The 27,467-nt window shown below is 48.0% G+C and overlaps 1 protein-coding gene across 4 annotated transcripts in view; it reads right to left on the bottom strand.

Moving 5' to 3' along the window:
- Positions 1-3,503: 3,503 nt before the first annotated feature.
- The window catches only part of APLP2 (amyloid beta precursor like protein 2), a 79,984-nt gene continuing 56,020 nt past the window's right edge, over positions 3,504-27,467 (bottom strand). The window contains exons 5-18 of one of the 4 annotated variants that reach the window (XM_040631029.1): positions 26,422-26,618; positions 25,878-26,086; positions 24,583-24,750; positions 21,413-21,543; positions 20,121-20,195; positions 18,505-18,663; positions 17,523-17,651; positions 13,963-14,062; positions 12,258-12,410; positions 10,691-10,726; positions 7,594-7,679; positions 6,790-6,864; positions 6,290-6,445; positions 3,504-4,991 (exon numbers count right to left, since the gene is read on the bottom strand). In XM_040631029.1, coding sequence (XP_040486963.1) covers positions 4,890-4,991; positions 6,290-6,445; positions 6,790-6,864; positions 7,594-7,679; positions 10,691-10,726; positions 12,258-12,410; positions 13,963-14,062; positions 17,523-17,651; positions 18,505-18,663; positions 20,121-20,195; positions 21,413-21,543; positions 24,583-24,750; positions 25,878-26,086; positions 26,422-26,618 — 1,776 coding nt within the window. In that variant the 3' untranslated portion in view covers positions 3,504-4,889. The remainder of the gene's footprint in view (positions 4,992-6,289; positions 6,446-6,789; positions 6,865-7,593; positions 7,680-10,690; positions 10,727-12,257; positions 12,411-13,962; positions 14,063-17,522; positions 17,652-18,504; positions 18,664-20,120; positions 20,196-21,412; positions 21,544-24,582; positions 24,751-25,877; positions 26,087-26,421; positions 26,619-27,467) is intronic. The other 3 variants (XM_040631031.1, XM_040631030.1, XM_040631032.1) reach the window with 3 other exon arrangements.

The raw sequence follows: 27,467 nt of genomic DNA on the forward strand, positions 1-27,467 counted from the left end.
CCGGTGACAGTATGGACCCTTGATACGGTGTGATGGGCGTGGCACTTCGGTCTTCCTCCCCAGTAACACGTAACTCCAGGGTCTTACCATGAGAAAGACATCAAACCCCAACAGAGGGGCACCCTCTGAGATACCTGACCAGCCCTCCTCGAAACTGTCAAAATCATCCAAAACAAGGAAAGTCTGCAAAACTGCCACAGTCAAAAGGAGCTTAATAAGCCACAGCTAAATATAACGTGGTGTCCTGAGACAGAACAAGGACACCAATAAAAACTAAGGAAACCGGCATCCGCTGTGGACTTTGGTTGCAAGAGAACGAAAGAGCAATCACTTCGCTTGCGCTGAAGCTCGTAATACTTTACTGGACCCAAGAGGCTTTATTAAATAACGTTTGGAAAAAAATAATTTCATCTTTTTTTATGCTTTCCAAGTTTCTACTCATGACTTTATATGTATCTATTTTTAACACAACTATACATACGGGGCACATATCACAAATGTTTTCTTGATGGGTGTTGCTGCTCTAACCAGAAAAAGCCACCGACCTCAGTATCTGAAGTTCATTCGGACCTGGGTTAACTGGGCCAAAGAACAGAGGATTCTCCAAGTCGTGCCCCACCCATTTCAAGGATCCTGAAACAAGTATTTGTGGATTGATTGTGTCTCTTGTCCCATCCCCCGGACACCTGGGCTTCTCCACAGCGCTTTTGCACTCACAGCCGCAGTTGTTAAGGACCTTCTAGACATAAGTTTCCCCAGACAGAAGTACCCCATTTCCCAGGAGGGAGCAAGGCAAGGTACTCTTATTTTAGGAGAACCACTTTACCTTTTGTCCCAGAAAAAACCTGCTGCTCATACCACAGACTTTGGTTCTGCCGTGAATAGCATTGTAACCTTGTGGGCATGTTTCAGCTGTGAAATGAGAGATGGCATGAGGGCCCTTCTAGTTCCTTCTATTCATTTTCTCCATGTCCGTCACTTCTCACGAGTGAGGTAAGACAGTAGGTTCCTTGAGAGTGAGCCTCTGGGCTTCCCCCCAAATCTGAGAGACTCATGGCCTCCTGATCTGTGTCTCCTAGCGTAGGGTATCAGTGTGCCAGCAAGTGAAACCAGAGGAGACTGCTGGGACACCTGGGCTGGCTCTGACCTCAGCTGCTGGGTTCCGATTTGTAACAGAGCAGACAGAGAGGTAGGAGGACCTCGCACCAAAGTCTGCTGGGAGCTGCTGGCACCTGAGGCCGACGGCAAGGTGGGCAGGGCCACATTCCTCAGAAGGCAGAGCTGAGTCACCCAGGCAGAAACCAGGGGATGAGTAAGTTTCTCTCAGTTCCCAAACAGGAGCCTGGGCCACCGGGGAGCAGAGTGGAGCTGGCCTAGGGTGAGGCCTGCTGGGCAGTCTGGGCCAGACACACACCTCATCTCTGTGGGCGTTCCCTTTCAAAATGAAAAAACAGACACTCTATAGCTACCATATATGCAGATCTGTATCAATCCGAGATGAGCGAGGTGCACGAGCCTCGTTGCCAGCACATTCGAGTCTAACGCCAGCTGCCTCTGAACCCTGTTCGAGTAATGGATGTATACGTGGGAACACTGCAACTTCACCAGCCCCCGTCTTCCCTGGGGCCCATCATCAACAGGAGTGTTGGTAATGGATAAAAGTCCTACTAGTCGACCGGGTGGATGGGCCCTACTTGACTGGCACCCACCTGTGGGATGATCCCTAGGGACCGCCGTCCTCCAAGACCGACGTACAGCGAGCCAGGGAGTTACTGTAACAGCACCGAGCTTGGATCTCTGCTCCATCCCTTAGCAGTGGAAAGACCTCAGCTTTCTCCAAGATAAGAATACCCGCGCTATAAAGGTTAAGACAATTAAAGGAGCCTCTGGCGTAGAGCAGCTAGCAGATGGCAGGCACTAAAATAAATGAGGCTGGTCTGTTCGATTTGGAACCAGATACGGAATGCTCCATCTATACTTTCCGTCTGAAACTGCAGAAGGTCAAGTGACAATACTTTTGAGAGCACTCTGCCAGAAACTGGCTTTAAGAATGAAAAGTTTCATTTCTTTCCATGACTTTCCTGGCAGCAATCGGGGTGGTCAGTGGAGGAAGAGGCAGATAGGGAAGTGATGATTACAAAGACCAGCCTGTTCAACGGGTTTGTGCCATGGTGCTTCCTGGCCGCGGGTTCATGAGATGCACAGTCATTACATTCGAGAACCCTAAGCAAGATACATACATCATATATGTACACACATGCAGTGTTACAGGCACTGCACTACCTGCGTAAACCGGCATTGCGCTCAACTGGGGTGAGGACTCTAAGATTAGCCCCTGAGTTTACTCTTACACATGTAGCCGGACACTAAAAATACTTAAATTGCTAGTGAAAACCACCCGCAGGCACAAAGTGCTCCAAGCAGAGGTCAGGTAAACAAATCCCCTTCAATGAGAAAACAGCACCTCCTAGTGGCAGGTCATTAAAGACACAGAAGTCAAGGCTAGAAATACTCTGAAAATCCAGTCCCAAACCCCACTCGTTTTGTCTCAAACAGGGAAGTCTCATATTAATGATTATCAGTAACCCAAATTCAATTTTGCTGGGCAAAACTCTTAACTAACTTTCCTCTTATTTTTTTAACTAACCATGATCAAATTAATGATTGCTACACATTTACAGGAAGTCAGTAACTCAAAACATGGAATTTAAAAACTAAAAATTTCTCATGTGTAAACTCAGATTTGTCGTCATGAAAAGGAATGTAAAGTAGCAGCTCTTCTGAAATTTTAAACTTACAAAATTCACTAAAAAGGCTGCAAGATAAAGGCAAAGCAATCACTCAGATTACAGACTGAAACTACATAGATACAAAATTTTAAAGGAAAAAGCCATCAGGGTAGTCCAAGGTTTAACCAGATTAGCATTTTAGAAAACAAAATATGGTGGAGGAAATCATTAAAGGAAATAATGAAAGAATATTTCCCTTAGACAAATAAAAGATACCAGCCTTCAGATTGAAAGCACTTTCCCTTAGTTTTTATTTTTTTTAAGTAATCTCTACACTCAACTTGGGGCTCGAACTCACAACCCTGAGATCAAGACTCACACGCTCTACTGACTAAGCCAGCCAAGTGCGCCTCCCTCAGTTTTTAAATGAAAAAACAGAATTCAAGCCTGAGAGCCCAGGGCACCTGCGTGGCTCAGTCGTTAAGCATCTGCCTTCGGCTCAGGTCACGATCCCAGGGTCCTGGGATCAAGCCCCGTATTGGGCTCCCTGCTCAGGGGGAAGCCTGCTTCTCCCTCTCCCTCTCCCCCTGCTTGTGTTCCCTCTCTCACTGTCAAATAAATAAAATCTTTAAAACAAAAAGCCTAAGAGCCCAATTTGCTTGAGTAGCCGGATTCCTGTCCCTGTGGTGCAGCCCGGCAACCTTCTAGGGAAGGCAGGATGGTTACAAACATCACCACGGATTAATGGCACGCCAATGAAACGAGGAGTCTTGGTGGAAGTTAAAGTATTTATTGATGTGTTTCAACTGTACATTCTCCACAGATCAGATTAAGGAGTTTGTAGGTGAAGTTTATCTGTGCATAGTGGGAAGACACATGGATAAGGTGAAGGGGAGGAAGGAGGAGAGAAAAAAAAAGTCACAGGGAAATTAAAAAAAAAAAAAAAATACACCACAGGTTACCAGAACCTTCAGACTAAAATAAAATAAAAAGGAAAATGAACGAAAGGAAAAGAAAGAAAAAAGAACAGAAGAAAAAGAAAAAACAGCATCATCAACTATACAAGCATCACAAAGACTCAGGAGGAAACAAAATCTCCAGGGCTTTCCTCGGTGTCTACAGAGCATTTCGTGTACAACGTGGAACACTCTCCTTGCACATAAAAGCCAGGCCCCCCCTCTCTCCCGGGCGTGGCCGCCTCCCACTGCGCTCTTGTCTGAACAGCTGAGAGGCGGCTGCCGGGAGGGGGCGGGCAGGGAAGTCGGGGTACGATGGGGAGGGACCAGGGTCAGTGCCTTCGCGGGGGGAAATGTCCAAAGAGGAAAAGACGGCACATGTGGACGTGACTGGGCAGGGAAGTGAGTAGTAAAAAGCTACGGTAAGTCAATGGCGGACAGTGGAAGAACGTCCTATACAAACTACAGGCTAATTTCCGTGGAAGAACTGGATTTAGAAGGAAAGCAGTAGTGGCTGCCCTAATCTGTATACAGTAGGCTCGCTAAAAGCTGCCCAACTCAAATGCTTTCAGCCTCCTGGGTGATACCAAGGTGCCCAGCACTGGGAACACCAGACTCCCGAGAAACTGGTCCTTGAACATAATTTGTGAGGGTCTCGTGATGTGGTTGAATGGTCAATGACGGTTTCCTATCACATTTCGTTTCTGGGCAACTTTCTGAAAGCTAGCTCATTGAAAAAGGAAATACTGCCTTAGTTTCTTCTTCTTTTTTTTTCCTAAGAAAAACCAGGACAGTGAATGAGCCTTAAAGAGTGATTTACACAATGCAACTGGAACGGCCTGCACATACAGTCTACCACCGAAAACCAACATTGGCCATTTACAGAGAGCATATGTGAGACAATACGATAGAAGTGGGATTTCTGATTAATTTAAAAAAAGAAAACTACATCAGTCAAATATCTGCAATAGATCATTTTTTTCATTTCATTTAAGGTTTATATATCATATATTGTTATATTAACATTTTTCACCCATTTAAAAGAATGGAAATTGTGATTCTACAGTAGTACTTTATAGTCTTAATGATCCAGGAGGTCTGAACGTAAGCTGAAGTCCTCCGGGAGCACCTGCTGGTCAGCAGCTGACCCACGACGCCGGACCTCCCTCTCCCGGCCTACCAGCGGCGCCGCGCTTCCTGCCGCCTAGATCTGCATCTGTTCCAGGTATTTGTAGGTGGGGTTTTCGTAACCATGGTTCTGCATCTTGTTCAGGTGACGCTCCTCTGGGGTGAGCATGGGGTCAACCTGGAGGAACGAAGATGGAAGATCATTGCACTGTACCGGCAGAGAACTACACGGGCGCTCGGAAGATGGGACGTTTGCTGTGCGATCCCCCCAGGAACCGAAATCTACCCGGTGTCCAACTGCCACTGGGCAGACCAGACAGGAGCTGGTAGTGAGGACGCAGGGAGAGGAGGAGGAAGAAAAGGGGGTCAAAGAAGCTTCTGAAGGCTGGAGTCCTAAAAGCTGAGTCCGAGTTAAAGAAAAGAGTGAACGGAATTTCCCAGCACCGCAGCGCCAACCAAGTCTCAGCTGTGCTGCCTACTATTCGGGACAGCCTAGGTGAGCGAGCCCTGTAAAGTAAGAACCGGGACCAGACGATCCGTACGGTCTTTTCCAGCTCGGAAATTCTCCTACTCGGCCAGTGTCTGGCAGGAGGTGAAACCAAGTCACTAAGACACACACCTGAACTAATTTTCCAGGGCACATCACATTCCTTATTGTATTCATTTTCTGGAACCAAGAAAACTCTGGACATTCCCATCACCCACCTCAAAATGCGTTGTAAGCAGTTCTAATTATGAATCAGCACAAGACGGAACCGAAACAGTCTGCCCTGGCTCTCAATTTCCTGTTGCTTTTTCCCTACCGTTAAAAAAAGACTAATAGGGCGCCTGGGTGGCTCAGTCGGTTAAGCGTCTGCCTTTGGCTCAGGTCATGATCCCGGGTCCTGGGATCGAGCCGCGCATCAGGCTCCCTGCTCCACGGGGAGTCTGCTTCTCCCTCTCCCTCTGCCTGCCACTCCCCCTGCTTTCTCTCTTTCTCTCTGTCAAATAAAGAAATAAAACCTTTTTAAAAAACAAAAATAAAAAATAAGAACTCTTACTTCTGTTTCGTATTTTTAACACTTAATTAACTCCTGATTGCCACTGCCGCCTGCTCTGTCATATACCTCGTTTGCTCCAAAAACAAAAATAAAGAAGGGTATCAACAGTACTCATTCTCAAATACCTCAACATACCGGAAAGAAGGAAACACTAAGGAAATAACCTGAGAAAAGGTTTCACCCTCTGCAGCATAAAACGCTCTCACGGTTTCCTCACATTCACAGTCAAAGCCCACATTAATGTTACAATGTGACAGGGTCAACATAATTCAGCTGGGGCGGACTGCCACAACATGACCCGATAATCCAGTGACTCATTTAACTGAAGCGCGACACCCATGAGGTTGAGAAGTCTGAATTCCATAAACCTCCCTGCCAGCACAGAGCAAACCATCACCAGCTCGGGGCCACGTCACGCCAAAGTCCCGCTACTCACCTCCACGATCCCGTGGCTGATGGTGCCGTACTGTCTCTTCCTCAGCATCACCAGGCTGATGACTATGACTGTGGCGATGGCCACCGCGATGACCAACAGCCCGATGAGGGCGCTGCTGCTCAGACTGAAGTCCTCCCGCAGGGGCCCCACGGATTCCTACAACAAAGCAGACGTGCGACCAGGTCTCCGTGACTCCGCACGGCGGGGGACACGCGCTCCACGAGGGCCAAGCTCCTGCAGAGCCGTGACTGCACCCAAGGGAGCGCCAGGGTCCTGCTTTCCAAGTAACCATCCCCATAAGGAGAACTCCCACTTTTCCCCATCTCCACGGAGATCCTAATTCTAACTCTCTTATCCAAAAGCATGGAAAAATGGGGCTGGGGGCCTTTGATAACTTGAGACGCCAGGCATGTCTCCATCTTCCACTTGAAATGAGGAGGGAGAGAGCAGCCAAGAGCGACACGAACCCTGGCAGTGAGGCTCTGGAGCTGAACACCTACCGGCTCTGTCTCCAGGCCGCCAACCCTCTCGGCATTGAAGATCATCTCCTTAACGTCCAGAGTCTCGTCGATGACCTGAAACGGTGTGAAGAGGTCAGCAACTCGGTGGAAGGGGACATTTAGTACAAATGGAACCACTTCTTTTCTGCTCGATTTATTATCTGGTGGAGAGAAGCGGATACCTGAGGACGCCCGCTAACCGAGCTGTTCCATCACATTCTAAATCCACTCACCAAACCCCTAAGGGAGGAAGCAAGTGTGGGCACAAGGTTACTGTATCACAGCTGACTCCTTACGGGCCTCCACCTGCATTTTCCTGTGGGTGACTATTATGGAGAGACATTTCAGGACAGGTTACCAAGAAACCATGTTTAATACCAAACTCAGCTGAGGAGAACCCAGAAATACCAGCGACAGAAAGCGCTCATAGAATAATAACAGTAGGTATAAACCTAAAGCAACAGAAGAGGCAAAGTCGACTCCGTTCCAATTTCAACTTATTAAATCTGTATACTCACTTGGAAATGGCCTCTCGTATTTTACCCCTATCTTCAGTTGCCAATATACTTCCCTCACGGTAGAGCAAGAGATGAGCTACTGCTGAAAAATGACTCTTCATTCCTTCTCACACCCAGATGCTAAACAGTACAACCAATTTGTGGGGGCAGTTGGAGCCGACCCATCTTCCACCATATGGAAAAGGAACACATGCAGGTTCAGCTGGAAAGCGTCTACAACAACACCACTCGCTCTAATTAGTCCCAAAATTAAAACAGGGCACGGCAGAAGGGAGAAATGGCTCACCATATTTTCATCCACTTTATTCTTACTGTTAATCACTTTCTCCTCAGCGCCGATCAGCCCTCCATCCTGCTCTCCCAGTCCAGACCCTGTGTTGGAGAGAGGTCACAGCTGAGTGTTTCCCAGGCGGGGCTGGCCTCATGCCAACCTCACAGAAGCAGCGAACTCCCTCCTGAGGGCCGGGGAGCCCTCGCCGATCCCCTCCCCACCCCCACCGCCCACCCCAGCTACGTGACATGCTACTGTGTTCCCATTCCTAGGGATGCACTGTGCTCTAGAAGGATGACTGGTACAGGCATTTTTCAGAGGACCGATGGGTATGATGGAGGAGGACAGAGTGCTTACTTATATCCAACTTGGAAAAATGGAATGCCAGCCTTCAGAAGAGAATGTTTATTGTAAGGTAAACAGAAGTGGAGTCCAAAGGCATTCTAGCACAGAGAAACGTGTAAGACCCTTCTGTGATATTACCAAGCGCCTATTATCCCACAACGCGGTCCTTCAACATCCTGGGCTCCCTCTGGACGGAGGAACCATCATACCAGCAAGGAATCTGCACGTCTGCCTCGGGCATCATGTTTTATTCCACAAGCAATTCTTTCCGCCTGAAATTCCCTCCTGGCCTGACCTCAAACACTTCCTGTTTGTCCTTCGAGCCGCAGCCCCTCGTGGGAGGCACTCCCAGCTCACAGCACTTAAGATCCTTGTTCATCCTCATTCATCTTCCTCTGTGTCTCCCACTAGCCGGTCACCCTCGGAGGGCTTGGATCACAGATGTCACATCTTTGATGCGGATTAGAGAATGAACAGGCAGGAAGCATTCCACAGACAGGGAGAATTCTAACACGAGGGTGGAGGGTACCTTTCTATAAATGGAGCAAGACTAGCCACACTCCTCTTGTCAAGGTCAGACTCTGCCTGAGCCGACGTCCCCTGTGCGTGCCACCCCAAATGACAGTATCCAAAGACGTGACGTGACTGAAGCCAGCACGAACCCAGGCGGAGGGGAAGTGATGCGCCATCCTCCTTATTTCTAGCTTCCTTATTTCTAGGCATGTGACTCCTAGCTTTCCCACCGGTTCTTTGTTAATAATACGATACACAGCTCTATAGAGACGTCTGTGATTTGAAACTTCTATACATAGATCACCCTGACAACACAGTCTGCATTCATTCTAAGGGGACCACCTGCATGAGGAAGGCTCAGACAGGAGGACATGCCAAGCACTGCTGTCCCTGGGCTTGCCGACAATGACCCCAGCCACAGCAAAAAAGCCTTTCAGCTCACAACCAGACTCGATCTTGACGTGGAACCCATCACGCGGTCTAGCTACCGCGCTCACTCATCAGAAGGCAGCCAAAAATAATGCCAGTTTTTCCTAAAGCTTTCACTTTAAAGAGCAATTTCACAACTTGATTCTAGGGTGAGTTAAATCACGGCTGGCTTCTGTAGTCTCAAAATGCCCCTGAAACAGTATTACTGCACTCCGACTATTGAGAAAGAGGAATCTGGAGAGCTGCTGTCTCAGCAAGGATGCGGATGAGTAAGCCTAGTAAGTTCTAATCCTTCCATCACTCCCTCTCTCCTCCCCCAGATTTTAAAGGTCACAGGGCAGGATCCTATTTGAAAAGTAACATGGCACTGAACCCACTAATTTGAAGTCCTACTACTAGTCTAGACTGTTCTCGCACTCCTTTGGTGGTATAACCCACATGTTTTCTTAAACACTGACCAAAATCACTTTGGTTTTATAGAAGGCATAAACAAGTGACTTTAAGAGAACAAAAGTTCATGTTTAAATCCGTCCAACTAGTAACAATTGAAGTATGAGGACGAAAGCCAGGTAAACCTCTAGGAAATCCATCTCTAGCTACAAGTATCTAAGATGTACTGCTCGGAGGAAAGGGAACACAGTCATCTCCAAGAAGAGGCATATTCAAGTAGAATAAGATCGAGCATTTACATGTAAGTGATTTTTAGAAGCTTCAGACCGCACTCTCACGTTCTGAGGCAAAGCTGTGGCAAAACCCACAGGATCACATTCTTCGAGAACACTGCTCGGTCCATCCACAGTCGGCCAGAGCCAACAGACTGGGCTCATAAGACACACACTAAGAACGCACTGACCCTAGGGCAGCAGACTACCCAACAATCCAGGGAGATTCAGCAGCATTTTATGGGACAGAAACAGCACGGTATTTGAAGACAAAGGAGCTAGGTTCAAATCGGGATTCCTCCATTTCTCAAAATCATGACGGAGCAAATCACGCAGCCTCAGTCTTCTTCAACTGCCTGATCTGTCAGCGAGAGCTAAAAACCCGAACATGAGGTGTGCTCAGTGCATTAAGTGAGACTAAGCCCGGGAGGCCCGCAGCACGGTGCGTACGGAGTCCTAGACTGTCCGGAAGCTTGGATGCTCGCTACCGCGCGGCACGAGCACACTTGTCACAACCTGTGCCATCCGTCAGCTTCTAAGCTTTTGAGGAGCGCTACAACTCCCGCCACGAGACAAGTGGTTATCGACAAAGGACCAGGCACAGCGAAAAGGAAAGGGAAAGATGTAGTGGGAGCAGCAGAGATGGGGGGGAAGAGGTCAAAGAACACGACTCTCCACCTGCCCCTAAATTAAGCATATTTTAATCTTTTTAAAAGATGTTAAGTAAACTCTATACCAATGTGGGGCTCGAACTCACAACCCGAGGATCAAGAGTCGTGAGCTCTACTGACGGGGCCGGCCAGGCGCACCCAGCACATTTTCAAATATATGAGCAAGTCCAGCCAACCTGTTTTTAAGTTGGACAGACGCTGAAAAAAATCTACCCAGATGAAAATGTTTCATAAAAATATGTTTTGGTTACTCTGTATTCTCTGGACATCCAGAAGGAAAGTTTAGGATGGCCACTTATCACCAGTACCACTGCCACTACTGGGTCCTAAGTGCTGGACACAGGGCTGCTCTGCCTCCAGTCACAGCCATGTCTGAGGAAATGAGGTGAAAAGATCTCAGGTGATGGTATGACACAGAAAATGAAACTCCCGACACATGGGGGAAGTGAAGAGGAATGAGGTCTTTAAAGGAAACATCTTTGACAGACCAACCTTTTTTCATTGGGTGGTACAACTCCGGCTGAGTGTCTAGCAGAAAGGAAAACAATAAAAAAAAAAATAGCATAAAAAGGAGATTAAGAAAGAAAATGGCTTCTTTCAAAATTCCTCTCTTAGAATTTCTCTATAATGTGAACAGAACGTATTCTTCCTTAAAGACACGTCTGAAATATCCCATGAACAGACCAACAGGTAAGACCCACAGCATAGGGACTGGAAGGCAGGAGAGAAAGAAATAGGTCTGTCTGCCTTGGGTCTTTGGGGGAAAATTTTGGGAGCTTCCCAAATTCTTCAGCTGAGTCCACAGTTGTTTTTCTTAGGAAATAATAAAAATAAAGTCAGTATCGACTGCGGTTTTCTGCCAAGGAGACCTGTCCGAGACGCCCCCACCCCAAACAAGGTATGTAAGCACAGCCACCCTACAGGCCCATGGCAGTCTGGCATTTGAAATGCAGGTTTTGGGAATCTATTTATCTGGCTCCTTTCTCAGATCCTGTTTGAGTACTGCAAGGTCACCTGTACTGAGTTCGTACTTCGGGGGTAACTAGTTCAGAAAGCATTCTGTTACGGTCCGAAGGCTAAGCTGGATGCTCTCCATTGTCCGCATTCCGCGGGCCTCTGTTCCAGCACTGCTATGCCTGATCAGGCCAGGTGACTGTACCTAGGACTGCAGGGGTTCGAATGCTTCCTTCTCCACCTACAAGCTACGTGACCCTGGGCAGACACTTAACCTCTTTCCATCCTGGAATGCTCAAATGAAGACAGTCCCCAGGACCTAAGTAAGAGGACTTTTTTGAAGACTCCAGGAGAGCAGCCATGCCCCAGGCTTAGCTAGAGCAGCATATGGTAAGGACTCTCTGGTTGTGGCCGCTATTTTCCGCGTCACCGCCATCAGCAAGAGCAGCAGACAAATAAATAGAAACTGATTCCACACCCTGGTCTCGGGGCCCTGGGCTCAGCAGCTTGTTTATTTCTGGTGCAGACCCACAGCTTTTAAAGATCCTTTTAGACACCGAGAACCAGCAAGGGAATAGAAGGAAGCATGCCAGACCGGGAGTCAGAGGGACAGGACTTCTGATCCCGCCCCTCCCCCCCAATACCAGAGGGGTCACCTTGAACAAGTCAGGCCACCTCTGTAGCCTCTCCACGGCCTGCCCCCCTCGCTTGTTACGGAAAGCTAATGACCTCACATAACACAAAAGTGCTATTTAAGCAGCAGAGTGACGTCCACGTGCAAGGAGTCACACACTCTGGAGGCAGCTGACAGGACCAGGAGAGAGAGAGGGTTTCACACAAACCATCTATAAAGTGGAAGGAATTATGACTAACCTCATGGGGATACTGAAGCCAACGATGTGAAGGCACCCAGGATGGTGCGCATGCACAGTAGGCACGCAGGGAGTCCAGTCTCCGGTTCCCTGCCCAGCTGGCACCGGGAGCACAGCCTCCCACACACGACCCCGGTTCCACTCGCTCCCTCCGGCTTTCTCCCTGCACTCCCCCCATGCCCACCCCCAGCCCCCCAGCCCCGCCCAGAAGCCACGCCCTCAGTCATACACACCTTCGTTCTCAGGTAAGGACGGGAAGGGATGGAAGGGGTGGAACGGCGGGATCTCATCACTCTCTTCGGAGCTCACCCGGACGTCCACGGGGGTCTCGGAGATAGAGGCAGTGAACTGGTCCATGTCCGCACGCTGCTCTTGAAGGAGCTCGTCTGACAAAGAGACACAGCAGGGACCCGGCTTTCAGAAGGACCGCCAGTCTGAATGAGGCTAATTCAGGTCATTATAGAACTTGAACTTGAGATCTGCTAAGGGGAGCATCTCGCCAGCTCAAGATACAGTGGACAATGCCCTCCTACCCCCCACCACAATTCTGTATTACTGCAGAACCCCAGCACCGGGAGCCCAGCGCCCCATCCCCAGCACACTGCTCTCCTTCATGAGCTCACTGTGGGGTTCAGTGGCTTCTTCCCACAGCAGACATTTAAAGACTATCTATAGGCCATGACCCCCAAATCTGCACCTCCTATCTACTGCCCTGACCTCTGGCTCATCGAACAACCTCCCTCACACCCCCCAGCAGCAACTTCTATTTCTGCACGTATAAAGAGAACGCTTGTCCTCAGGGAAGCGGGGCACCACCATCCATGCCATGGGGACATGGAAGCCTGGGCACCGCTCTCGGTGCTTTCCTGGCCCTCACCCCCGGCACCTGAGCCAGCAGCACAACCCTGCTTACCCTTCCGCCGCAAGAGGCCCTACAGCCCCTCATCTCTCTCTGTCCCCCATGACCATCACCGTGTCCACTACCAGCATTTCTCGCCTGGATGTTTGTAACTGCTTCCTGAAAGGTTTCTAATTTTAATAGCACACAGCAGCCAAGGAATTTTGTTTAAATCGTGTTCTTTTTTAGAGCACAATACAGATCTAGTCACTCCCTGGTTTAAAACCCTCTAACGGCTTTCCATTATCCTAGAATAAAACCCAAACTCCTAGATTTTGCTAAAAGCTCTGAACAAATTGGCCTCTGCCAACTTCTTTGGCCCCCTTTCTCCCTGTGTTCTAGCCACAGTGATCTACTCAAGTGTGTCCACTTAAACTTCAGGCAGCTGCAGTAGTCATTCCCTCTGCTCAGTGCTCCCCCCACCCCCCCACCGTGGTCTTTGCGTGGGTGGCTCCTTCTCATCATGTGGATGTCGGGTTATTGCGCCCGAGACTGCCTCCCTGACCACCCAGCCACTCCCCACGTGGCACTCCTTGTCTTGGTTTCCTGATTCCCCTACTACAACATGACCTCCAGGATACACTGCCTGCTCGTGCACCATTCTACTCTGTGACACACAGCAGACACAATAAACATTGGCCAACTAAATGAAGAAGATGAAGGGCAGGAGAGGGAGGGGGAGTGAGAATGTGTGTAAAGCAGGTGCCTTGAAAGGCACCAGCAATTAAGAAGGAAAAGGGCAACAGGAAGTTCCCCCCTGGTCCCTTGCAATTTCACACCCTAGATTTTTTTCTTCCGGTCACAGAGTAAGGGTCGAGAAACTCAAGGCTTTGTGGCTCACAGCCAGTACATCTGTCCTGGGTTACTCCTTGACCTTGCCATTGCCACATAAGCTCCAGTGAATTCGAGACTTAAACCCCGGCGTGCTAATGCCCAGCTTCCTGGCCCTGGCTGTCCGGATTTCTCTCATCTTGCACTGCTGCCACCCCTGAGCCTCAGCCAGAAGTCCCACGGGACCTCGATACAAACACAGCACCCACCGATTTCCTCTTGGATTTCTTGGGCTACGTAAGGTACTTTGTAGAGCAGGGAGAGGCTTTGGTTCCTTCTTTCTTCAATCACATGGAGATGTGTCATCACCTGGAGGTACAGTACGGTGGACAGGCCTTGTTACCAACAGAGCCAGGCCCGGAGGAGACTTGCAGACACACACTTCCGCAAAGATCAGCTGAAAAAGTATATTCTCTACGGAGTCCAGCAAAGCAGGAGTCCAGCAAAGCAGCTGGTCAGAGGAAATGTATTCATCCCCACCCTTATTTACTGACCCCTGCAGTAAATAGTCCCCCCCCCCCTTATCTGTGGGGCCTACGTTCCAAAGACCTACACTGGACACCTGAAACTGCACACAGTACTGAGCCCCATGTATACTGGGTTTTCTTCCTATGCATATGTACCTATAATAAAGCTCGATTTATAAACCAGGCACAGTAAGAGATTAACAATAACTAATAATAAAACGGAACACTTATACTATAATAAAGGTCATTTAATGAGGTCTCTCCCTCAAAATACCTTTTTGCACCATACTCACCCTTCTTCTTGTGATGATATGAGATGATAAAACGCTACATGAGGAGATGAAGTGAGGGGAATGACGCAGGCCCTGTGACATAAACTTAGGCTCCTACTGACTCCCTGATGACACATCAGGGGGAGGATCATTCGCTTCCGGGCCACAGCTGACCGTGGGTAACTGAGACCACAGAAAGCAAAGCCTCGGAATGGGGGGGGGGGGGGGGGAGAGACACTGCTGAATAGGAGTGTGTTCAGACTGTGTGTAATACCCCTTAGTGATCTGAGAATCTATCCAGAGAGGGCTTGGAGTTAAAAGAAATTTTAATTTAAAAACATCCACTAGGCAGGTATTGATTTGATTTTTATATGAGGCACTTAGTAACTGTACTAATCGAGAGTAAAAGAACCCTGATTTATACAATGCCAGATACTCAGTAAGGTTTTGCTGACTGAAAGATGGAATGAGTCAGTTTTTACCATTGGTCAGATTAGATGGGGTAAAAAGAGAATGAAATCACTGGCTAAAAAATAGATTTGCATGGAGAGAGAGCCATTCATGGATTTGCTTAGCAAAGTAATTGCTTGAAATGATTATCATGGTAAAAAACAGAACAAGTTTATTCATATTTAACTGAATTAGTTATTCCTTCCAAAATTTACACGGAGGTATAAGTAAACCTGATTATAGGGGGTAATAAAGACTTACCTACTGTCTGTCTTCCACAGTTCACTACCTTTTCTGAATGCAACAGTTCCAGATGGTTCATATTTTTTAAAAAGGAAAAAAGCCATCAAAACTGGACATGTACTTTTAAAGCTTTTTGGGGGTGGAAATGAAAGGTGAAGTGGGCTACCATCCACCCCAAGGCCACCGTGAGGCCTTGTGTTGCTGTAGCCCGAGCAAGCTAATTCAGGAAGATTACACATGCAGTTACCAGGCTCGCCCTAAAGAGGGTGCTCTAAGCCTATGGATTCATTATGTGGGCCTGACACCATTAACATGGTCAAAACAGAAAAAAAAAATTAAATGGAAAGATGCTTTTATTGTAGATTAATGTCTCTCTGGCCTTTAAAAGCAGGGATGAAAGCAATTTAATTTTATATTTGCCATTCTTTCAATCAAGTAAATTGATGGGAAAGCACAAGAGTAAGTGCCTGAGAGAGAAAATGCAAATGGAAAGGGAAAATGCACCACCCACAGTCTTCGGCTGTTGTACTTCAGATGAATTAAGGAGCCATCTGATTGAGGACGGTTCGTATGCCCCCAGGAGAAACAAGGGCCACGGGGTGGAATACTGGACATCAGTGTCTTCATGGTGAGCCCTGAGCTGCAGTACGAGGGGTAAGAGCAGCATACCCCTCACACCCCAGACCAAACACGCACACTGTAACTGGCTGAACATATTTAGCATTTCCTAAAGTGCAGGTAACAGGGAACATGCAAAAGTTCACATAATTCAGCAGCCAAGTTCCATGAGCACTAAGGGCTTAGAGCACAGAGCAAACATCACGCAGGAGGAGCTGCGTTTTCCCCGAGATCTGCTGAGAGAGGAGAGGGCTCTCCTTCCCATGCCATCTGTGGTGGCACTGTGATCTTGCTGGCAGACAGCTCATTTCCCTAGTTGTTCATTTAACAGACTGATCAAGAGCTCTCCTTTCCTTCTACTCTGCCACTATATAAAAATGGCTCTTCTGTAAAATACTACATGATAATCTAGTTTTCCCACAAAAAAATCTGAAGAAAGGGTCAAGTTTTTTGTTTTGTTCAGAAAACCAAGTAGACCTGAAAAATCTAGCCCCTGTCAAGGTGGATGCATTGTTCCACCTACGCTTCCTGGAAGCTACTCCAGACTTGGCCTTCTGCCTTCTCTTCTACTCCAACCAGCTCAAAGCAAAGCCTGGAGCTCCAGGCCCATACCAGATGCCTCCCGAAGTCCCCAGAGCCATCCCTGTGCACACTCTCCCACTCTTCTCGTTCCCCTAAACATCCGACTGCTAGAGTCAACTCTGTATGTTTAAGGGGAGTTATTCTTCACCTTTATAGCTACTATTATTCATACTATACTGATGGTGAGTTGCTCAAGGGTACACGAGGGACTCCATTCTGCAAGGTCAGACGCGAGCGCGAAGTCTGGCATGTCGACAGCAGGCATGCCAACTTCTGAACCAACAGAGCAGCCACTTCAGTTGCAAGACTCCTAAGACTTCTGGGCAGAGTGCCTTGCAATCCTAATACACACTCGGCAAGAGGCTGGGAGGGGAGTCCCTGGGGAGATGGGCAAGTGTCCCTGCGGCTAAGTGCATCCCATAGACACTGGGCCATCAGCACAGCACTAAATTTAAAATATGGGAGGAAATTAAATAAGATCAGTTGTGTCATGACAAGGCCCTCTAGGAAAACCAACAGCCTAAGCTATTAGACTCGTTGATTTACAAGGAAGCCAGCCGTCTTGCAGGCAGGCTTCTTTTCTACGAATACAGGAGAGTAAAATTCAAGTTAACAGATGCACGATCCCGAAGTTAAGAAAGAGGGTCCAGAAACAAACCTTTCCAGATGACTGTAAAGGAAAGCTGGACCCTGCATGGGACAAAACCCAGGAATATACCAGTGTCTGTCTCAACTAAAACTAATGTACAAAACAAAACAATTTTTAAGAACTGCTTGATATAGTTGCCTAGAAAAGACTTCAAATATTCATTCTGGTGGTATGCAAAATCAGAAATAAAGGGATATAAAAAAAGACTGGGAAACTGACTTAGCGCGTCAATATGATTATATTATATAATCATGCATTCCTAAACTTCTAGAACTCTTTAGGTAGAAACGACTTAATAGAAGAAAGTACGGAACAGATATTTTTAAAAATCGTATCTTTGCACAAACCAACTTTTGTAACCTAATAATGTTTCGAAACCATTCATCATTTTCCAAGCACAACTATTAGCGCCAGCCAACCACTGGTCAAAGCAGAGTCTTCCCTCTAGAGACGCTCTCCCACCGCAATTTCGACTCTGTCTAGTGTACCTGGGATTTCATTTGGGCTGCCTTTTCTGGGTCAACAGCCAACACATGCTGGTAATGACGGATGGTATGCAGGCGATCTTTGTTCTCTGCGCGGACGTAACGCCGCAAGGCCTGGAGAATGCGATGAGGCTGCAAGAGAGAACAGTAGTTTTAAGATCCAGAGACTACAGAATGAAAACAGGCAGGAAAGCAGAGCTTAAAAACCCTCACCTAAGAATGCGAGGCCCAGCTGGGCCCAAGGATGAAAGCTGTGCTTTGTAAAGCTTTTCACTTACCCAGTAGTAAGCAACTACCTTTCCACAGAAAGTACCAAAAACTAAGTTCCAAAGTTACATTGGCTCCTTAACCGACAGTATTTTCCAGAATTTCGAGCCCACTGTCCCACTCAATCTGTCCTCTCTCCTGAGTTAAGTGTCTGACACCTTAAGTACAAGATAGGCAGCCCCTGTGTCACCCAGAAAAGACTTCACTTGCTCACTTAAGGATACCAATATCCTACTTTCTAGTACTTTCCATCCCCCCAAAGCAAGGAAGGTTAGAGTTAAGGGATAAAGAAGTATGAGGCCACTAGCACAAAGGGCTTCGATGTAAGTTCCTTTACCCCTTTTTTCATAATCCTATTCAGAACAGAGTGAGCGCCGAAGTTTTGAAAGGCATGTTTTTATTCTTTGAAAATAAAACTACTACAAGAATTCAGTAACTGAGTAACTACCCACCAATATCGTGAGGTAAGATACTTCCAGGTGGCAGACGCAAGCAGAAAGTGCGATGCTACGGTGACCGAAGCCCATACTAGAACATAACAGCTCTTCCTCCCTACTCTTCCTGCCTTCCCTCCTCCAGCCTCGCCAGAACTTGTCATAGACGTGAAATCTTTTTGCTGACCTCTATGTCGTCACCCGCTGGTTAGAGCACACCTACGTTAGCGCAGGCAACCCCAGGGACAGCACTCCTCAGTGCCTGGGCTCCGCACACCACTCACCCGCGGGGGGTCGGACTGCAAGGCCGCCAGGTAATTCTCCAGAGCCATTCGGCGGCGGTCATTCAGCATCGCTTCCACTCGAGCCAGGTGGGTTTCCACCAGCTGCTGCTTCTCGCTGGCTGCCTCCTTCTCCAAGGCTTTAACCATAGCTTGGAAGTGCTAAACCAAGACAGCAGGGACGACAGGTAATTCGTGGCACCTGGAGGAAGTCTAAGCAAACAGCCCGAGACCCTGAGGCTGCCCGTCGTCGCCCAGAGCCCGTGCGAGTCGATAACCGGGTCAGAAGAGCGGAGCGAGGGTAAGACCCAAGTGTATGCTATCTGACCGCTATCAGAACAAGTACGTCCTTATCTAATGAGAACACGTCAAATCTGAGCGTCGGAGGCCGAATTAGTGCTTCCATCACTGAAATCACTAGTGCTGCAAGCCCAATGCCGGCTTTCTCCATGTGCCCGGAAGAGAAGGAAAGCTGTCCTTCCCACACTGTAGCAAAGGCGCCCACTTCCAACTCCTGAGACACAGACCAACAGGAGCTATATCTCGAAACATATCCCAGTAAGGTGGTAGGTTATGCGGAGTCATTCGTACCAAAGTCCTGAAGGGCAAGTTATCTGTGAAGTACCTGGCCAAGCTTCCAGGTGAAGTTTAAGGCTGTGGAACTAAATTTCCCTGCATCAGATGCACTGGCTATGTAGAAATGAACACTCTTAGCTTTTCTAGGTGACTGATAAAAAAGAAAAGGTGTCCCGAGAAAGTATTAACATCATGAGAAGATAGATTACAGTGAACCATAAACGCAAATGGATTTAAAATGCAATCCACTTTACAAAACCCAAATCGGTCTTATAAATTACTATCCCTATTCCTAGCAACACTCTCTTCTATTCCAGGGGCACCCAGCTGCCACTACGAGTCTAATGTTACATTCCTGCAAAGTTAGAGATGAACTGGTATCAGAATGTCTTATTGTCTGCATTTTGACTTTTGAAAAAGTCTGCAAAAAAAAAAAAAAAAAAGAATTCAGGGGGCGCCTGAGTAGCTCAGCCAGCTCAGTGTCAGACTCTTGGTCTTGGCTCAGGTCACGATCTCATGGGTCTTGAGATCAACCCCCCCCACCACGTGCCCACCCTTGGGCTCTGTGCTCAATGGGGTGTCTGCTTGAAGATTCCCTCTGCCCCTCCCCCAACTCACACACATGCTCTCACTCTCTCTCTTTCAAATAAATAAATCTTTAAAACAGAAAGAGGGGAAAAAAAAAAAAAAAGAATTCAGTACTGCTGAAAAACAAGTCACAGCCTAAGAATGAAGACGACTGGGGATTTTTGCCAGGAGAGCAGAATTAACAAACAGAGCCAGCTAAGGTTACTTCCTGGCATGAATTAGGTGTGCTCTGGTTGGTTTGCTTTCTTTCTACTATAGGTGATCAATTCTAGAGAATGCCAGTTTGGAGGTGAGAAGAAAAAATAAATTAAATAAAAGCAGGCCAGTTAGAACTTCCCTGTAACATAAGCTCTTGACTGGAAGAAGGTGTCAAACTCTAATTTCCTGGGAGTCTGGCTCTGACTGGGTTTCGGAGGGCCAGGCTGGAGGCTCTGTCCCTGGAGAATGCACCTTACCTGAATGAGAGTCTGCCTCTCTGCTTTCGGGAGGTTCTTGGCCTGAAGCTCAGCCTCTTCCCATTCCTTCTTTACCTACAACAAAGGTCAAAGCCACTATCACCAGAGAATCAGCTCTGAAACAATCCCCCCATTTTCTAACAATACCGCCAGGCCCTGAAATCTAATATAGGAAACCGCAAATAGAAATCGCATCATATGACCCCTCACCAGCTCAGGGCTGTTTAAGCTTGTTCACAGAATTACTGTCTCAGAAGGTCCTGGACCACTACCATCCCCAAACAGAGCCTTGATTCCATGACCTCCTTGTTCTATATAACCCTGGGCAAGTTATTTAAAAGTCTTTGCGTGTTAGCCTCCTCATACACTTAAAAAAACGGAGTGGGAGGGGTGTGTTTCATACCTACTTCTCAGAACTGTCGTGGATAAAAGAGAACAACAAACATTTCCCGAAGTCTAAGCCCAGCACAGGTGATGTGTGAGATTTTAAGTGGTACCTACCTGACCCCTTAAGAAATTCTTTTCAATTTTCTTCCAATCTTCCTAAGTCACTCTAGGAGAAAGCTGCACTACGGTGCTCAATGTTGCTCTAACACTTGTAACTCTTTTAAGAAAGCACCCCGAGGGGCACCTTGGTGGCTCAGTCGGGTTAAGCATCTGCCCACGGCTCAGGTCATGATCCCAGAGTCCTGGGATCGAGTTCCGCATCGGGCTCCCTGCTCAGTGGGGAGTCTGCTTCTCCCTCTCCCTTTGCTGATCCCCCTAACTTGTGCTCTCTCTCTCTCTCCCTCTCTTGCTCTGTCAAATAAATAAAATCTTAAACAAATAAACAAAATATCCCAAGACTCAGAAGCTTCAGCAGGCAACAGCATCTAGCTAACGTATGTTAATATAGGTTTGCTTTCATCTATTTTTACAGTTACCTGTTCTATTGGCAAAAAACACTAGCTTTCTCTTTACAACAGTTAAAGTTTCCCTTCTTAAAACACAGAACTTTTTAAAAGCTAGTTAATAGCAAAGAAAAATACCAAGGACATAATGGTTACAGGAAGTGCTCCCAGAGTCTGAACACGATAAGCACTGACAGAGTAATTACATTATCTTGGGGAGGTGGGTGGAGGAGGAGGGAGGGGCTAGGCTCACCCGGAAGATAGCTCTGCTACACTCTCACACCTCACCTACCCTAACACAGCATGACAATCTAGGGGGGACGGTGTCCCTTTTCTTCAACTATGAGAAACCTAGTACCCAACGCCAAACACCAGAAGCACAAGGGAAGTGCCAAGGTTTACCCTGTCCATTCGGTTGCGATGCCGCATCTCCAGCTGCTCCTTGGCCTTCTGGAAGCGAGCATGTTCATTGTCATCCGCAGAGGTCTCGAAATACACATCGACATCATTGGTTGGCAGAGGAGTTGGGGGAACTGAAACGAAATGACAAAAGGGGTTCCCTTTGCGGGTCAGGCCCAACACAGAAAGCACACTGTGCTCTAGGAGGAAGACCGAGCTGAGCACCCGAAGGGCGCACTGGTTTGCATCGCACCGTGCTCCTGGGACAAGGTGCTCCTGTCTGCCAAGACTCCACTTGGTCAGATCACAGTGCTCCATCCTCCTTCCGTGACATTTGGCCCCCAGTCCAGTCCATGCCCCCTGGTATCTTTGGCACCAGCGAGCCACCTACTTAGGACTTCAGCGGAAGAGAAGGAAATCTTCCATACCTTCCCTCCGTTCCTGAAATCCTCAAAGCTATAATCTAATTATTTACTGCTGTCACTGATCGCTTCTGGCCAGAGACAAAAGCAGATATCAGACCTGCAAAGGCACCTCCCCAAATTCTCCATTTTGAAAGGAACTTTAGTGCTGAATGGCCTTCGCATAGAGACTGCGTAGAGAAAGTCCAAGCTGCTTAGCTCTAATTTTTGAGTTGTCATAGGATGGAAGAAGTCTTAGCCCCACCCCCAATACCAGGGATAAGAGGGACGACACTGAGTTGCTGTATTTGACAAGGACGCACCACAAAATGTGAAGATACTTTGGGCGTTTCAACCCATGGCACTCACTGGCCTTCCCAAGCCATCACCCCGAGAGCAAACCCATTAGAAACACACTCCTGCTAGTCAAGCGTAAGGCCTTACTGGCCCCAGACAAGTGAACAGCTGCACAACGGAGCTTAACCTCATGAAGGAAAGGTTTGAGGTGACAAGTTTACCTACCTGACCCCTTAAGAAATACCTATGAAAAACTCTGACTAGCCCAGTTCACTCCCAACTCCCCCACCCAGGGAGGAAGGACATTAAACTTGCTTGTACAACTTGCTGTCTCATAATGTTAGAGCTACGTGGACAGCCTATACCAAAACCCAATGACGTTCAATTCAGAAATAGTCACCAGATTTCCAGAACTGTGTAACTGTACACAACACTAAAATAACTGTATAACTAACAAATGTTAACTACAAATTAGCCACTCCAAAGTTCTTCCGCCAAAGCACCTTTTTACTTAGCTTTACACCTAAAAACTACAACGAAAATCCTGTCAAGAAGATCTGGCTCCTACCTAAGTTTCAATAGGATCACCACAGCCAATTTTCAGATTAACTAAATTAGAATATACAGCTTCACAAACCACATTCCCCATGATACTCGAAAGTTCAGCCGGGAGAATTTCAAAGCCCCGAAGTCCATCAGTGCCAATGAGCACGTTGCCATCAGCAACGCACGTCTGCAGCTTAAAGGCTTACGTGCTGGAGACAGTCTTTGGTTCCTATCACTGGGCTGGATAAAGATAATACAAAACACAAGCTGCTTCCACCCACTGGGAACAAAAAGGTAAAGGCCTAGCGGCCCCAGAGCTCTGCTTCTGAAAATATAATGGGACCCGGACCTAGAACCACATCCTTCTGCCCATATGAAAACCACCAGCTCAAGAAACCAGCACATTTGCCCACATCTGACCCCTTCCCCTGAAGGGGCACAAACGTGACCAGTGGCACAGTGATGCTGCTAAGCTCTCAAAGCACTCGACCAGGGGCCCCACAAGTACACGAACACCATGCTGTGCTCTGGCAAGTCTTCCTACCGGAAGCACGGGGAAACTACCACTTTGCACACCGCAGAGCCATTAACGCTCTAAGGAAGGGCCGTCCCATCAGAGCGCTCAGCACTGTCTATGTGATCCTCTCCGCACTCCGGGAGATCTTTAAGGACCCGATTCCCCGGGCTTCACCCCCAAATAATGTGTTGTCGCATCTCAATTTTACAAAGCCAGAAAGATCACAATAAGTTGTGTCTCTAAATCTGTCCTGAATAAAAAAGTTTCTGCCACCAAAGGTCCCTAAGGACTCGTATTGTTTCCACACTTTCAATTATTTCTAATAAAAACAGCTTTTCCACAGAGCAGCAGCTAGAGCGGAGGTGCTAAGAGTACCAGATCATATGAAGATTTAAAACATGTTTTGGTGGGGGAAGGAAAGAGGCACATGAAGGTATCTGAATGAAAATCCACCAGGAGCTACAGCCAAATATCTTAAGAGCAAAAACCAGGAACGACCAGCAACTCCTTATTCTAACGAGTTCCAGAATCAGAACCAAAAATGAGTGCCTAGCCTGAGTGAGGATTTTCCAAACGCATGGGCTAGTACTGCAAGGTAAGAGACAGGGGGCCTTAAAAAGGAAGGGGAGTAACCATGGAGAAAAAGCAAATGTTCTCCTACCCACGTCTAAGTGAACCCAACTCAGCTGAACCACTGAATTTCCTCTGTGACCCCAGGACACGTGAACTAAAATTCTTTCACTTCCTAAAGCTCTGCATGAGCCAGCGTTGCCAAAACACTGGAGAAACAGTTACTCCCATGCAACTGCAGAGCTCGCTCCCTAGAGTGCATAAAGCAAGACATTTCAATATTCTGGACTCTCCAAAAAAGTATTCGTAGGGTCCCTTCTTTGAGGGGCGGGCATCCCCCTTAGCCAACATGCACCATGAGGGTGGGCGACAGGGTGGCTCAAAAGACGACAATGAGAGGAAACAGCCCAGAAACGGGAATGGGCAGAACTCACGGCCGCTGAGCTCACCGCTGTGTGCCTTTGCACCACAGCCAGCCAAGGGCAAGGCTGCCGCCCCAAGCACCACAGAAGCACTCCGGGAGCCCACAGACAACAAGACAAGATGCGGAAGAACGGGCTCCTGGGCTCTCCCACTGTGCCAGGGAGGGGACACGCCACCACCGCCACCACCACCACCAGACCCACGGTGAGCATGGGACATACAGAACTGGGCTCGAGACTGCCAACAGGAAAGCAAAGCCTAGATCTAGAAAGCACAGAGATGGGGGGAGAAAGGACGGACAGCAAACACCTGAGTCGGCAGGAAGCACTACACAGATGCAGTCACGAGGACGGCCGGGAGAGAGACAGAACGCCGGACAGGACAGGGCCGCTGCACGGAGCCCGCGCGCCGGGACTTACTCATCGCTTTACACACAGCCATACAATAATCCTCAGACTCAAAATTGTTCCTGTTGCCTCCGCAGCCGCCATATATAAAGTGCACGCACTTTCCCTTGGAGAGGTCGAAGTACCAACGAGGCATCATGGCCCGGCAGGGCCCCGTCATCGCCTCCTGGGAGCAGACAGCTGTGTGGAAACGGTCAGAATGTGAGCAGGACAGACGCAGCGGCTTCGCATGCTTCACCGTCGCTAGGGGCCTCGCCGGGCCTCCGCGGAGGCCGAGCCTGGACGGGACCTCGCCACCCTGGCCAGCTAATCACCGACTCCAGCCCGTCGTTCAGGGGGACGCAGGCGTCTTCCCGTTCTGCCGTATGCAGTGAAGGCATGCAAGGAGTGAAAATAGTGTTTCTCACACTGTCTGGAGTCTAGACTGACGTGTCTCACAGCTCTGCGAGCCTCACGTTTCTGATCTGGGGAGTGGAGACGACTGCCTGACTTGTCGATCGTGCTGGTGTCAAGGACCAAAGGAGCCCCGTGCAGGTGAAAAGGCTGCTTTCGTGGTGACGACCACGGGAAATGCTAGTAAGCACCCAGAATGCACGTGTGTGTGTTTTTATGTTCTCCAGGGTGAATCATAAACTTCTAGACTTGCTACGTATTTCCCCCACATGGAGTCCTAAATAATTCTTCAGAGCTTAACTGCCTTTAAGTACACACTCAGCAGAGGCTGCACGTCAATGGCTCTAGAATGGTCACAACCTTCTTTTCTCTTTCTGGGCAACTGGCAAGATGAAAATGCTTCACCAGCTGGTCATTAAACCCCACCCTCCCAGTCACAGACATCTTTCTGGTGGACAAACAGGGCAGCCTACAGATGGGAACGCGCTCAGGAAAAGAACCAAGAAGTCACTTCCATTCTGGAAGGTCAGGGCTTTAGAAGTATTGAGGAGGGGGCTCCCCTTGGGGAGAGAACACTTCAGGCTGCGTGTGGAAGAATCCTGCCCAAGCATAAACCACTTTATCTCCCTGATTCTCTGGTCTGGTCCTTCTTCTCTAGTTAGGTCCTTACAATGCAAATGACAGTTTCTGATTCAACTCTGGGTCCCTCCATGAGTGTGTCCACTGCCAGACCCCGCAGCGGCCTGGCCCCCCAGCGCTAACATGGCGCCATCAGCGTGCTGGAGAGCCGACTTCACGTCAGCACCCAGGAGCGCCACCTCTCCTTCTGTGACTTACCTTTGATGAACGCAGTCCAAAATTATAAGCAGGTATTACCAAATGGATTTGAATGCCATGGCTTTACATCGGGTTACCTTTAACGTCGTGAGTAATTTCCTTTTCTGAAATCGTCCCATCGCTGCTGGGTTCGGTTGGGTTCTCCTCATTGTAGTCATCTCCTTTAAAGGTGTCATAGTAGTAATCACGGTCTTCCACCACTTCCTCCCCTTCCTCCTCATCCTCGTCGTCCTCATCCACAGCTGCTTCTGTGAAGTCCTCCAAATCTGCTTCAGTAGGAAATTCACTAAAGGTCAAAACAGAAGAGGAAGGTTAATACCGATTCCTATGTGCACAGCACAACAATGATTCTCTTCCCTATTTTGAAACACAAAAACAGAGACAGGAAATAAGCTCAACTCACAGCTCACTGTGCCACTACAGCCTTCAGCCCAGCTACACCAGCAAAAAGGCGGAGTGGGCAAGGACAGCATTAGCCTGCAGAAAGTACCGTAGCTAGAATGAAATGCCAGCTGGCTCAACTCCAGCGTGAATGAGGGAATGCCTACTTTATCCAGAGGGAGGGACTGGCGGCCCAGTGCCACCAGCAAAACCACTTCACAGGTGCAGGACAAGAATTACCTTTTGTAAATATCATAGTCTTCCTCTTCATCCTCCTCCTCTTCTTCCTCTTCCTCTTCCTCCTCTTCCTTTGACACAGCAGATTCAATAATCTTTGTCTGAGGGCAGCACACGTATTCAGTGCCGTGGAACTGGTCTACCCCACAGGGCAGCAGCATGCCGTAGCGATACAAGGTCATTCCCTGAGTCAGACAGGCCTAAAAGAAACCCCACAGATCCACGTCAGAACACTAATACATTTGGTCAAGTAGTCCCCAATCATTAGCTTTATCCAAAAGAAATGCCTCTCAAATCACTAGGTAATGCTTTCTCTCACGGACACATAAATTTTCTGTTAACAAGTTGTGATGCCATTATTTTAGGAAGATTTACAAATTTTGCTTAACTTGCGATGGGGAAACATCATCTGGGCCAGAAACAATGAAAGCCCAAAGTTAGAAAAAATTAAGGAAAAGGGAGTTCTTCTAGTAATTACCAATGCTGGCTAAAGGTGGTCAGCGATAATTAACATTCCTTGCTGTGAGGGGATGGTGTTAGAATTTGACCGAAGAAACTGACTAGAGATCCCACTTAACTACAGAAGGCATGTTTATGAAAGGCTATTTCTGGGGCGCCTGGGTGGCACAGCGGTTAAGCGCCTGCCTTCGGCTCAGGGCGTGATCCCGGCGTTATGGGATCAAGCCCCACTTCAGGCTCCTCCACTATGAGCCTGCTTCTTCCTCTCCCACTCCCCCTGCTTGTGTTCCCTCTCTCGCTGGCTATCTCTGTTAAATAAATAAATAAAATCTTTAAAAAAAAAAAAAAAAAGAAAGAAAGAAAGGCTATTTCTCCTTCCAGAAGAATGAAATGGCATCTAATCCTATCAGTACATATGTCAAGACGTGGATCTTCTATAATTGGCTATTTCTACTCTAAGGCCCTAGGGTGGGGGTGGCCTCTTTGGTCACCCGACGGACAGCATCCTTGCTTTTCAACATCTTAACCTGAGGGGCAGGACTGTCAACTCCGTATTTCCCTATAAAAATACCCTCCCAAATATTTTTAAT

This window comes from Ursus maritimus, unplaced genomic scaffold (genome assembly GCF_017311325.1).
Source record: "Ursus maritimus isolate PB19 unplaced genomic scaffold, ASM1731132v1 scaffold_16, whole genome shotgun sequence".
Lineage (NCBI taxonomy): Eukaryota > Metazoa > Chordata > Mammalia > Carnivora > Ursidae > Ursus > Ursus maritimus.